The 12,126-nt window shown below is 54.8% G+C and overlaps 1 protein-coding gene across 3 annotated transcripts in view; it reads left to right on the forward strand.

Annotated features, from left to right (window-relative positions):
* Positions 1-10,771, forward strand: part of PHC2 (polyhomeotic homolog 2) — a 120,039-nt gene extending 109,268 nt beyond the window's left edge. For all 3 annotated transcript variants that reach the window (XM_055573757.1, XM_055573758.1, XM_055573759.1), the window contains 6 exons: positions 819-1,021; positions 2,709-2,838; positions 3,658-3,772; positions 4,841-4,982; positions 5,925-6,201; positions 9,357-10,771. In XM_055573757.1, the coding sequence (XP_055429732.1) occupies positions 819-1,021; positions 2,709-2,838; positions 3,658-3,772; positions 4,841-4,982; positions 5,925-6,201; positions 9,357-9,511 (1,022 nt within the window). In that variant the 3' untranslated portion in view covers positions 9,512-10,771. The remainder of the gene's footprint in view (positions 1-818; positions 1,022-2,708; positions 2,839-3,657; positions 3,773-4,840; positions 4,983-5,924; positions 6,202-9,356) is intronic.
* Positions 10,772-12,126: the final 1,355 nt, after the last annotated feature.

Below are 12,126 nucleotides of genomic sequence, written 5' to 3' on the forward strand. Positions count from 1 at the left end.
GGCTCCCCTCACACTCTTTGGAGCTCTCTGTCAGGCCTTTCAGAGCAAGGCTGGCAGGCCTATGGGGAGAACTTAGGCAGCGCTGTCCATGGAGGAAGGAGACTGTGGTCGGCCAAGAATCAGACTGAGTGTGAAGCTAGAACTGGATAAGAGGCTTGACTGGAAGCACAGGACCTGCAGAAACAGCATAGATAACCTCATCTCTGCCTGGTAGCTTCCTTGGTGGAGAAATAGAACACACACATATCTTAATGCAGTGATCCCAAGCAGCCAGTCTTTGCATAGGCAGATCTATGTTAAAATGTTTACTTGGGGTTCAGTACTTTGCCATTTCACAGCATGCTTAAAATTGGATCCTTGCCCGAGGAACTTCATAGAAGGTTCCTTTAATCTGTCTTCCCCCAAACCCACCAAGCCCCAAGCCCTCTACCTAGTTCAGCTTTTTTCATCCTGGTTTTAAATGGTACCTTGAATACACTTTTCTCCCTTGAGCTGAACGTTAACTTGTTTGTCCAGATCAATATTGACCAAGGTCTTCACTCCTCCAAAAGGCAGAATCCTTGTCTGTTTAACCTAGTCGAACTATTCTTAGCACAGGATAAAAATAAGAAACATGTCTGGTTGTTTAGCTTCATTGTTGTAGAACGGACGAGACTCACGTGGTGGTTTGTCCGCAGAAACTGTGCCACTTTGGGTCACGGAGGGAGGGGACTGCCTGGTGTGCATTATTGGGCGAGGTGGAGTCCCTGCTCTCCTTCTGCTGGCCTCGACCTGGTTCTGACCTCATCTGCTTGTGTTCTCCTGCTTTCCTTGTACAGAGACAGGGCAGGGCATTGTTCATGCACTGACCGACCTCAGCAGCCCCGGCATGACCTCAGGGAACGGAAACTCTGCCTCCAGCATCACCGGCACTGCCCCCCAGAATGGTGAGAATAAACCACCACAGGCCATTGTGAAACCCCAAATCCTGACGCATGTTATCGAAGGGTTTGTGATCCAGGAGGGGGCGGAGCCTTTCCCGGTACGGACTACTTCTTTTCCCCTCTTTTTTTTTTTTTTTTTTAATAAGTATACTTTGGATGTGTATTAGAATATTTTTACATTTCCATGTAAAATTTCTAAAAATGTGAAAAAAAAATTTGCTCTTTCCTTGCTAATTTCCCCCCAAAGGAATGTCAGAGTCATTTCTTTGTAGGATTGAGTGTCTTCCTAAGATCCAGAAGGGGTCAGTAATTAAGAATAATTGGCATGACCCCTTCAGTTAGAAGTTTCCACAAAGACTCAGCTGTGTCCCCACCTGGTGAAGTGGGAACCCGTTGGTTAGAAGGAAGTTCACACTGGGGTGTTGGGTGCAGGATGATGGACTTTGGGAAATGAGACCTCGTTCGGGTTTGAATGCTTCAACTCCCAAATGGCAACACTTTAGCCCGTTAGCAAACGGAACCTGTATGGAAGAGAATCCTCAAGGTCTATCTGAATGGAAGATAACTGATCAGAGTTCTAGCCTGAAACTTCTTTTCTGGGGACAGAGCCTTGAAAGAGGAGTGAGTGAGAGTAAGGGGCATTTCAGAAAGGGGCATTTCATCAAGTGTCTCAAGCATTATACCGCAGGGAAATACAGAAGCAGCAAGAAAATGGCTCATTAAACGCAGCACCCAGCGCTGGTGGTGCCCGTGTAATTGGTGAGACAGGTTGCCTGCTCCATAGGTGAGAGGAGCCCAGAGCCAAGTGCACTCCAGCCTCTCTCATGATGAAATTAACTGGTAGAGACACAGCATCTTCATGGGATGCCATCTGTCTTTTGAGCTTTCTTTGGATCCATGAGTGGTTTGAACAGTCAGTCAAAGCCTCTGAGCTTGATTAACTGCGATGGGTGGACTGCCCTTCTGAAATGTCAGAAGACAAAAATGCCTGGGCTGGTTCTCATCTGCTTTCCCTCTGGAGGTCTGTCAAGGCCTGTGGCCCCTTAGCTACAAGGAGCTTTAGCCCTTCACATCCCCTCCCTCGTTAGACTCCGTCCTCCCTTTGGCTTCCTAGAGAAACACCAGAACCTAGCTGTCCTCACAGTGTAGATGCAGACGGGGTAGCAGCCCCAGTCTCCCCGCTAGAGGTCTGGCCACCAGGCTGCCTGAACAAAAGGCAACAAAGGCAGTAAAGCAAAGCGTGAATGAGCCAGTCCAGGGTTGGCCTTTCAGTGTGGCCCCGCGTCCCCATGTTCCTCTTCTCCTCTGGCTGCCTGTCCCTCTGACTCGGGTAGGGCAGTGGTAAGGGAGAGAACAGTAAGGGATCCAGGAATGGTGGCCAGGACTCTGTGTCACCCATACACTCACATGCAGCCTCAGTCGTGTTCCTGCCCCAGGACATGGGAGGGCTGGGGCCTGGCCCTGGTTCCAGCGATGCCGGAACCTGACCCGTGTCTCCACCTGTGCGCCTTAGACAACTGGGAAGAGGAGATATTCTCCTGACCTCTAAACCATCCGTCAGTCCTGGGCTGAAGCCATTTTCATCCCTGTCCTTTGGTGGCCAGTGGTATCTTACCTCATGAGCTAAACAGCAAAACAGGCCTTGAGCAGGGTGTGCCTGGATGGTGGGGGGGTGGGGGCTGGCCTCTGCGCCTGGGTGCTTTATACTTGTGATTGTGATGAGGCTGAGAGCAAGCGAGCCTGCCCACCTGACCCTCACGGCCTCCCTGTCGCCTTGTCCTCTAGGTGGGACGCTCGTCCCTGCTGGTGGGGAATCTCAAGAAGAAGTATGCACAGGGGTTCTTGCCTGAGAAACTTCCGCAGCAGGACCATACCACCACCACTGACTCAGAGATGGAGGAGCCCTATCTGCAAGGTAGTGTGCCAGACCCTGAGTGCCGGGGCTTCGGTTGGGGTGGAGCGGGACATCAGCAAGGATGGAAGGTCCTTTCCTGCTGTCCACGGAGGGTCTTGGAGCCAGAAATTATGTGAACATGGCGGTCGACCAAACGTTTCCCCCAGTGTGCACTCAGCCCTGTCCCTCGAAAGCGGATAGGAGCCCCTGTCCCCGGGGAAACGTGTGTCCTCCTCTCCAGCCCCGGATCCCCGGGAGTTACTGCTGAGTTATAGGCCAGCCGGCAAGTTGTGGCCTTCCTCCACTGCTTCAGGGGCCTGCTCTCAGGAGAGGGGCCAGCGCAGAGGCACACTGGAGCAAGTAAGGGCTGCACTTGCCACAGGAGCCCCTGGCTAAATGGAGGCGGGTGGGGTGCCTGCGTGGCTACCATCTCCTGGGCTCTGATACCCAGGCTGGCAGCCAGCCGGACCCCCCGCCCCCCCCGCCCCCGTCCCCGCCCCAGGAAGGGTAGAGTGATCGCAAAGCGGCAGTGACAGCCGTAGCACTCGCCTCTGGAGGGTCGCCTGCTTTCTTCTAGGGTTAGGCTTGTGAAGAAGGGGCGCTACCCCCCCCACCATGTTTTGTCTCCTAGCCCCTAAAAGAAGAAACTCTCAGGTGTCCAGGGTACGAAGCCATAAAACAGCAGCGGAAGTGGGTTGGCACTATCCAGGCTGCTGCGGCAGGGCACAGCTGTGGGCACAAGGAACAGGCTGGGCAGAGTGTGAGAGGCCCCAGGGCAGGCTGTGGACAGTCCTGTGGGGACCACTCACTGTCCGCACTTACCAACTTTCATGCTTTCAGAGTCCAAAGAGGAGGGTACTCCCCTCAAACTCAAGTGCGAGCTCTGTGGCCGGGTGGACTTCGCCTACAAGTTCAAGCGTTCCAAGCGCTTCTGTTCCATGGCTTGTGCAAAAAGGTATGCACCCTCACTCCGCTGCTGTGCCCAGCCCCTCCCCTCCTCTCAGGGTTGCACCTTGGTGCCCAGCTCCCTATTTCCATGCCCTGCCTGGAAGCAGTGTCCTGTCACTTGTTCACCAAGAACTCCATGAGCAGGTCCAGGCAAGCAGCGTTAAGCCCACATGGAAGGAAGAGGCATTTAGCTTGTCTGGCCCTCCTTGGCACCCCGGCACCTGGCTTTGGCAGCTCCCATCTCCGTAGGGTTTACCTAGGCCCCCACTGGAAACGCTGCCCTGAGCCCTGTACTGACTGTACCTCCCTTGTGAGCGCCACCCGACTCAGAAGACAGACGCTCACAGCAGGCAGCAGTGCTTACCGTGGGCCTGCCGCACGCAGGTTTCTGTGCTGAGCGTTGATACGCATGGTGTCATCTCGTCTTCAGAGTAACCCTGTGAGCCAGGATTGCTGTCAGGCCCTTTGTACATGATGGGAAACTGAGGCACAAGAAGTACTTGTGCCTAAAGTCTTTGAGCTGGGGATCTAGACGTCTGACTCATAAGTGCTGTGTGGTCCTTGTGCCAAGGTGGAAGGGGCCTGAGCTCCCAGAAGAAGGGACTCTAGGCCCCCAGGCAGAGGGGCCCTGCGGACCAGTTAGAGTAGGGTTGCCCCCAGCCCTCCTTCCCTTCGGGCTATGCTGGAGGTCCTCCTGGCACCTTTGTGATGCTTTGCCAAGCTGTCCCCCATCAGAACAGGGGACACTAGCTTCTTGGCACAGGTAACGTGTGGAGTAGAATAGGGCAGCCCTAGGTTCTCCCGTGAGCCAGGCAGTTGTGTCAAGCACAAGCTTGTGTAACTGCCAGACCAGTTACAGAAAGTGAGCGGTGTCATCCCCAACTCCAGATGGGAAGACAGAGGCTCAGGGGCTGAGTGACTTGCCCAGATTCACACAGCCAGTCCTGAGTGATGGACTTAGGATTGGAATGAGCAGACAGACTCAGATTTTGCCCCTTGGCTGCTCTTACTCCTCCTGGGGCCTGTGGGCACCCTGCGACTGCCCTGACCTCCCTTGTTCCTCTGACTCTGGCAGGTACAACGTGGGGTGCACCAAACGAGTGGGGCTTTTCCACTCAGACCGGAGCAAGCTGCAGAAGGCGGGAGCCACGACCCACAACCGCCGTCGGGCCAGCAAAGCCAGTCTGCCGACACTTAGCAAGGATACCAAGAAGCAGGTGAGAGGCCAGAGGAGCCTGGAGCTCATTCTCTCAAGTCTCCACTGACTCCCCTTCCTAGCACAGCCCTGGGCGCCCACCGTCCTTTCTGCTGCGGCTGTCAGTGCTCCATCATATTCTCATTTCTCCTGATGTGTCAAGTCAAGCCTTCCCCGTGTCCCTTCAGAGAGCTCTCATTTAGACCCATGGATGCTCAAGAGGGACCCAGGGTCCCTCTTCTGCGACCTTGCCTCTGCTCACCCGGTTCTCCCAGTCTGCCTCCATCTTTGACTTCTGGGGCTGCACGTGAAGACATAGGCTGTCCCAGGTAGCTACGCCTGCCTTACCTGAAGGGCTAGGGGAGAAGAAGCTAACACCCTTCATCTCCCCACCTTTTTGCTTCTCTGTGCATCAGAGCACTGAATCCTTAAAGGTCTTTATCAAAAACGGGGTGTTCTGTTCATTAAGTATGTTTCAGCACCAGCTATGTGCCAGCAACTGTTGGGCACTAAAGCTCTGAATTGTGCTGTAAGAACTCACAGCCTAGTGTGATGCTTTAGACCATGTGTTTTGCTGGTTATTGTTATTGTTTTGGCCTTAAACCTCTTTAAGAATCTGATGAAAGCTATAGTAAAAAATGGATACACGTAAGAAAATCCACATGCTCTTTCAGGTGGTGCACAGACCAGTCCCCAAAACCCACAGAGCCCTGGTTAAACCCACGCCCACGAGAAAGAATGGGCCTATAATGAGCTTATTGCAGTGCAGGGTGCTATGTGCACCAGCACTAGGACTCTGCTTAGGATCAGAGAGAGGACGTTGCAGAAGATACTTTTTGATCTAGAATTCAAAGGTGCATAGCAGCCAGCCAGACAGAATGGGGAGACTATACCTGCTTTTGCCCAGCTCTCTTGTAGAGGCGGTTCACTCCCCCATCCTGAGGAAAACTGTTTCTGCTCCCAGCCAACAGGCACCGTACCCCTTTCAGTTACCGCTGCCCTGCAGCTAACACACAGCCAGGAGGACTCCAGCCGTTGCTCAGATAACTCAAGCTACGAGGAACCCTTGTCCCCCATCTCAGCCAGCTCGTCCACCTCCCGCCGGCGACAAGGCCCGCGGGACCTGGAGCTCCCTGACGTGCACATGCGGGACCTGGTGGGCATGGGACACCACTTCCTGCCAAGTGAGCCCACCAAGTGGAACGTGGACGATGTCTACGAATTCATCCGCTCTCTGCCAGGTAAGGCCCTGGGAGTTCCATGCCTGCCTGGAGTAGCAAAGAATGAGAGGGCGTGAGAGACCTCACCTCCTACCCCCAGGAGAGACCACAGGTTCAGTGAGAGATGCAGGTTCAGGAACAGGGGGCAGGGATAAGCGTGAGGAGATTACTGCCCATGAGAGCTTACCTTCTAGCACAGAGCCCTGACTGGTGTCCTGTGGCCGGATGCCAGCATATCTGTGGGCTCTGCGAGGGGCCCGTGTGGCAGATGATGACGTAACCTACCCTCTGTGTCTCCAGGGCACGTTGGGGGGCGTGTCAGGTGGGAATGAAGGAAAACTGTCAAGGAGAACGTCAGAGCTCAGGACACGGACACCAAGTGGCAATGGACACGCAGGCCCATGCCTGATGGAGAGGTTGCACCAGGGAGCAGCCTGGACAGAGACGCAGAAGCATGTGAGGGAGCCACAGGCTGCCCGTGACCCTGGGCATGCAGGATCTCAGGGCGAGAATCTAGAAATGAAGCTTGAAAGACAGAGCTCGCATCTCCACGGCTGTGCTTGTTGAGGCCCCAAAGCTTTTTCACGGTTTCTCCTGCCAGTCCTACCCAGCCACTAGCCGGGTCAGGTAGTGATGGCAGCCATAAGCCAGTTCATTCGGAGACTAAAGTGGGCTATGGTGGTTGAGAGTGAGCTTCGGACTTAAACAGAACTGGGCTCAAATCTTGGCTCTGCCACTTAACCCAGTGTGTTGGTTATCTATCGCTGCAGCCCCACCATTTGTCAGCACACAGGTGGTTGGGGTGGGCATTCTTAGGCGGCTGTGGTGTCAGCCAAGGCTGAGGCCATCTGAAGGCTCAACTGGGGCTGTTGGCTCCATCCTCAGGTGCCTCACTCGTGATTCTCAGGGAGGGGATGGCCGTTGGCAAGAGGCCTCGGTCACCGTCCACACGGGTCTCTTCAGAACACTCATGCTCTGGTATTCTCGTGATGTGGCAGCCAGTTGACCCCCCAGGAGGAGATCTAAGAGCTCAAGGTGGAAGCCACCTGCTGTGCCCTTTATGATCTAGCCTCAGAAATCACATATTGTCACTTCAGCAGTATCTTATTGACCACACAGGTCAACCCCATTCATTGTGAAGGCCTCATGAAGGCATGAAAGCAGGGGTTATTGGAGGGAGCTACTTGGAGGCCAGTTAGCGTAGTTCACCCCAGTGATTCAGGTTCCCCCCTCATGCAGCACCCCCACCCCCACCCGAGGCCCCACAGGTCTCATCCCGTCACAGCAGTGGTTCAGGGTCTTAAGATCTCAGCATCTGACTCAGGTCCAGGCCCAGATGAAATTCGCTGGGTCCAGCTCCTCCAGGGGAGTTCCCCCAGTCTTCACATCTGAGAACGAGGAGGGTCTTCGTTTTCCCTCTACTAACCTAGGAGATGTTGGGACGGGCACAGGGCCATCACGGTAGGTGTGCCTGTTGAAGAAGGGAGCACACAGGAGGCCGCAGGAGTCACCAGCCCACACCAGGCGTGTGTCGGCGTTTCCTTGATGATGAGGACGCCAAGCCTGGAGTGGTCCTCCTCCTCTCTGGGTCCTACCTGACCCATCCTTCCTCTCCTTGGAAGGAGGTGGCTGGTGGAGTTGTTTGCTCAGCCTGCTTCCTGCTGCCTTTATTTCCTGTCACCTCTGGCCCTTGCAGTCCAAGTGAGCAGTGTTTCTGCCAGATGAGTCTCTCACTGTTTGTGGGCTTTTTAAATAAATCTTATCCAAAGGTGTCTTCAAGACAAGCCCTACTCCATATTAGGCTTCATCTGAAGCTGAGGGACTGAGGCCTTAACAGTGTGAGGAGCCGGTCTGTTGAATGGAGAGGCTCTGTGAGTCACACCCATGAAATCCTGAGAGAGCATTTGATCCAGCAGTTCTCTGAGGCCACACCTTAGAGATTTCTGCAGTCTTAACAGATGATTTAAGACACCCCCGCTGTCTCATCTTTAGACTGTTTTTTTTACTGCGTCCTGGATTTGGTCTTTGCCTGGAAACCATCTTTTTTTTTTTTTTAAGATTATGTGCTGCTGAAACAAGCACTAGAAACCATTTCTTAATTTTAGTGTCATTTGCCATCTGGAGAGGCTGAGGATTTTCAGAAGCAGCAAATCCAGGCTCTTTCCTGTTTCCCAGTTTTCCCCCTCGCATTTCCCACGGCCGCGCTGGGAAGCCAGGCGGTACCTGCAGGCTCTGCCTGGGGTCCCCTGAGCCGGAGTGCTGGTTCAGTGGGAGTCTCACGCTCACCAGGTCACCACCAGGAACAGTGTGGCTGAATTTTCCATTTCATACCAAGGATCCCTCTTCTTCCAGTTTCCAGTAAGCATTTCCTCACTTTGCTTTAAGCCTCCCCAGCAGTCTCCTCAAAGGCCATCAGGCTTCTGTGAAGTCTCTCAGGAAACCTTAGATATTCTTCTCGAAGTCACTCCCGCCCCCACCCACTACTGCATCCCAGGCCACACCCACACTGTTAAGGGGTGGTGATGGCAGCACCCCCTCTTCCAGGTACCAAAATCTGCCTTAGTTATTCACTGCTGGGAAACGTTATCCCAAGCCTAGTGGCCTATAATAGTCAACATCTCAAGAGTCCTGGGGAGTGGCTTAGTGGGCACTTCTGGCTTGGGGCATCTTTCAAGGGCCCCATCATGATGGCAGCAGGAGTGCAGGTACCTACAGGCCTGGAGCTGGAGGAACCCCCTTCCAGCCGCAATCCCAGGGCAGTGGGGGGCTGACTCTGGGCAGAAGGCCTCAGTCCCTCTCCAAGTGGGCCTCTCCAGAGTGCTGCTTGAGTGCCCTCGTGACATACTGGCTGACTCACTCCAAAAGAGATTATCCAAAAGACTAAGGTGAAGTGCTGTGCCCTTTATGATCCAGCCTTGGAAATCCCATGCTGTCGCTTCCCCGGGGTAGCCCTGGTCCACGGAGGGGGTGGTGGGTGAACAAGGACACATGTAAACAAGGAGGCCATGGTGGAGTCTGGCCACCCTGAGTAAGTCACTCAGCCTCCCAAGCTGTAAAGTGAGAACAGCATCGGCTTCCTCAAGGGCTGGTCGTGAGGGTCAAGTGAAATGGGGCTTCTGAAGGGCAGTGACCACTTGTAGCCCTGGTTGACACTGTCTTTGGTCACATCCCCTCAGGCTGCCAGGAAATCGCAGAGGAGTTCCGTGCCCAGGAGATCGACGGGCAAGCTCTGCTGCTGCTCAAGGAGGACCACCTGATGAGTGCCATGAACATCAAGCTGGGGCCAGCCCTTAAGATCTACGCACGCATCAGCATGCTCAAGGACTCCTAGGGCTGGCCGGGCGCCGGGGCTCCTCCTCCCGACTGAGCAGAGCCGGCGGACACTCCTGGGGGCCCAGAGCAGGGCCAGTCGAGGGAAGGGCCCCCGCTGCGGGGCGTAGCTGGGGAGGAGGTCTCGGGACCTCCTTGGTGGCTCTCAGGGGCCTTTCTTTCTGTGGGAGGGGCAGAGAGGTAGGTGGCACAGAAGCTGGGGCTTTATGCTTGTAAATATTGAGAGCACTGGCTTCCTCCAAAGTCCCACGCCTCGAGCCCCGCTTCTCTTCCCCTCTTTCTGTCCCCCATTTTCCAGGGGGTATGTGGTCAGGGCTCCCAACCTGAGTTGGGTCACTTCCCAGGGCAGCCGTCGGGCCTGGAGAGAGGCCTCGGAAGCCCTCGCCTGCCTTCCTCCTCTTCTTTCTTGGGGCCCAGCTCGCTCTTCCGTTGCCAGCTTCTCCCACTTCAGCCTGTTACTGAAGCCGCCAGAAGGGTTCTCCCCTCTCACCCCTGCAGGTGGAGGGAGAGAAGCTGGGCCCGGTTTGGCCACACCTGCTAGTACAGACGCCTTAACGCTGTGTGTGTGACTGTGTGACTGTGTGGGAGCCTGGACTGACTGACGGGCCGAGAGCCCCCCCGGCATCTCCGGGTGTTTTGTAGCAAACAGCCACTTAGTGCTTTGTCCTGGACTCCACTCAGCCTCGGGATGGGGAATAGGAAAAAGGGCTGCCTCGGTGCAGAGGCAGGATCAGAAAGCGATGCAGGTTAGCAGGAGATTTTCCTTTCCAGATTGTCGTGGTGTCTCTGCAGCCCTTTCCTGCACTGTGACGCCCCCCGCCCCGACTGCCCTGCTGTGTCACAGACGGCATTAAGGAAGCTGCCAGTGGGCTGGGCCAAGCTGCGCCTCCTGGTCTTGCCTGTCCACCCACCCTGAGAGCCCAGTGGTGGGGCCCAGAGAACATCCAAGGGCGGAAGAGCTGGAGTGACTGCCGAGGTGAAGAAGGCAGCCTTCGGCCTCGGCTCCCACACTTCTTTGCCTCTGGAACTTGCTGGCAGCAGTGTGAGCTGCCCATGGAGGAGGCGGGGCAGGAAGGGCGAGGGCCGGCCTCTGACCTGCCCCGCACACTGCAGGCTCCCGGGGAAGAGTTGGACTCTCCCCAGGGGAGGGTGGGTGCCCTTCTCAGTTCGTGCTGTTCCCCACTCACACCCCCAGGCAGGGTTGGAAATGAAGGACTTTTTTAACCTTTTTTGTTTTTTAAAAATAAATCTGTAAAATCCATTCCTTCTGTGCCTTTCTCCCCGGGGATGCCTTTCTGTGATCCTGAAGAGCTACTTTTCACCTGCAAGGAGAGGGTGGGTCCCTGGGCTGGTAGGGGGATGACCACCTTGACTGGACAGCGTATCCTCCACGCTTTGCCACGTCATCTGAGGGCATACTCAGCCCCGGTTCAGATCCCACCTGTTCTTCACGGGTATTCCTTGGGAGTGCAAGGGTCCAGGGCCCCTTCAACTCTGAGCCTCCCGACCCTCCACTGCCGCTGGGGAGACAGGACGCTGTTCGTCAGGAATACCTGGCACACCGGAGGCGGAGCCCAGAGCTCCCCACCCTCACGCGCACCTGTGGTGGGTGCGGCTCCGTGTTCAGCACCGCCCTTGGGGTGACTGCCTCACTCGACAGCTGAGCATTCTTTGGATGCTGGAATAGCAAACTATTAGGAGAGTCTCTGCCACAGGAGGCGATTGCCTAAGCCTCAAAGAAGGGGCCTTCCAAGCACAGGCCGCTTGTGCACTCAATTAGTCTGTAACAGAGGGGGTCCAGGGAGATTGATTAGCAGGGCCCTTCTGAGAACTAATACCCACATCTTGATGACAACTCTGCAGAAAACCTTTAAGATGTAACTACTTCCTGGAGGAAGAGGAGAAACAAACAGCTGACTAGTTGACCACCCACAGGATGGAGCTAGGACTTGGGAAGTCTGGTCTACAGAAGGTCGGGAATGGCTAGCCGGACAGGGGCCAGCATGGGACCCTGGGCTGAGGGGGAGTGGGGAGGGTCCCCCATGAAGACCCCCGTGTTGCCCATCCCGCTCCAAGACAGGGGAGTGGGCCACTGTGGCCCATGCAGCTTGGCGAGTCCATGCTGGACCTCGACTTTCGCTTTCTGGAGGACAAAGCCAGGCCCAGCCAGAGTCTGTCCTTGTATGTGAGGTGGGAGAGGGAGCTGGAACTCCTGAAAGAGGATCGGGTGGATCTGTAGGGCTGACTGACAGAGGTAAACACACCCCTGCTGTCTCCACTCTGGCTGGAAGGCCTCAGTCTGAAGGGTGCTTCCTTCAACATATTCGCTCCTGATGTTCATGCTTTACACAGAATTTTGCAAAACTTTTGATTATGACTGACAGTTTGTTCCCCACCCTCATATATGTACTAAGATGTATGTAACTGAAGCAAAACAATAATACCTACCCTGATGTATAATACATTCTGATAATTTTCAGTTCATGTTCATAATTTTAAAATCTTGGTCATGATCTATGAGATTGATTTCTGATGAATCATATTCTGCACTTGAAAAAAAAAAAAAAAACCGCCTGGTGTAAACCTTTCCAGAACCTTTCCATCTCACAGTCTTAT

The sequence above is a fragment of the Bubalus kerabau genome, chromosome 3 (assembly GCF_029407905.1).
Source record: "Bubalus kerabau isolate K-KA32 ecotype Philippines breed swamp buffalo chromosome 3, PCC_UOA_SB_1v2, whole genome shotgun sequence".
In the NCBI taxonomy this organism is placed as follows: Eukaryota; Metazoa; Chordata; class Mammalia; order Artiodactyla; family Bovidae; genus Bubalus; species Bubalus kerabau.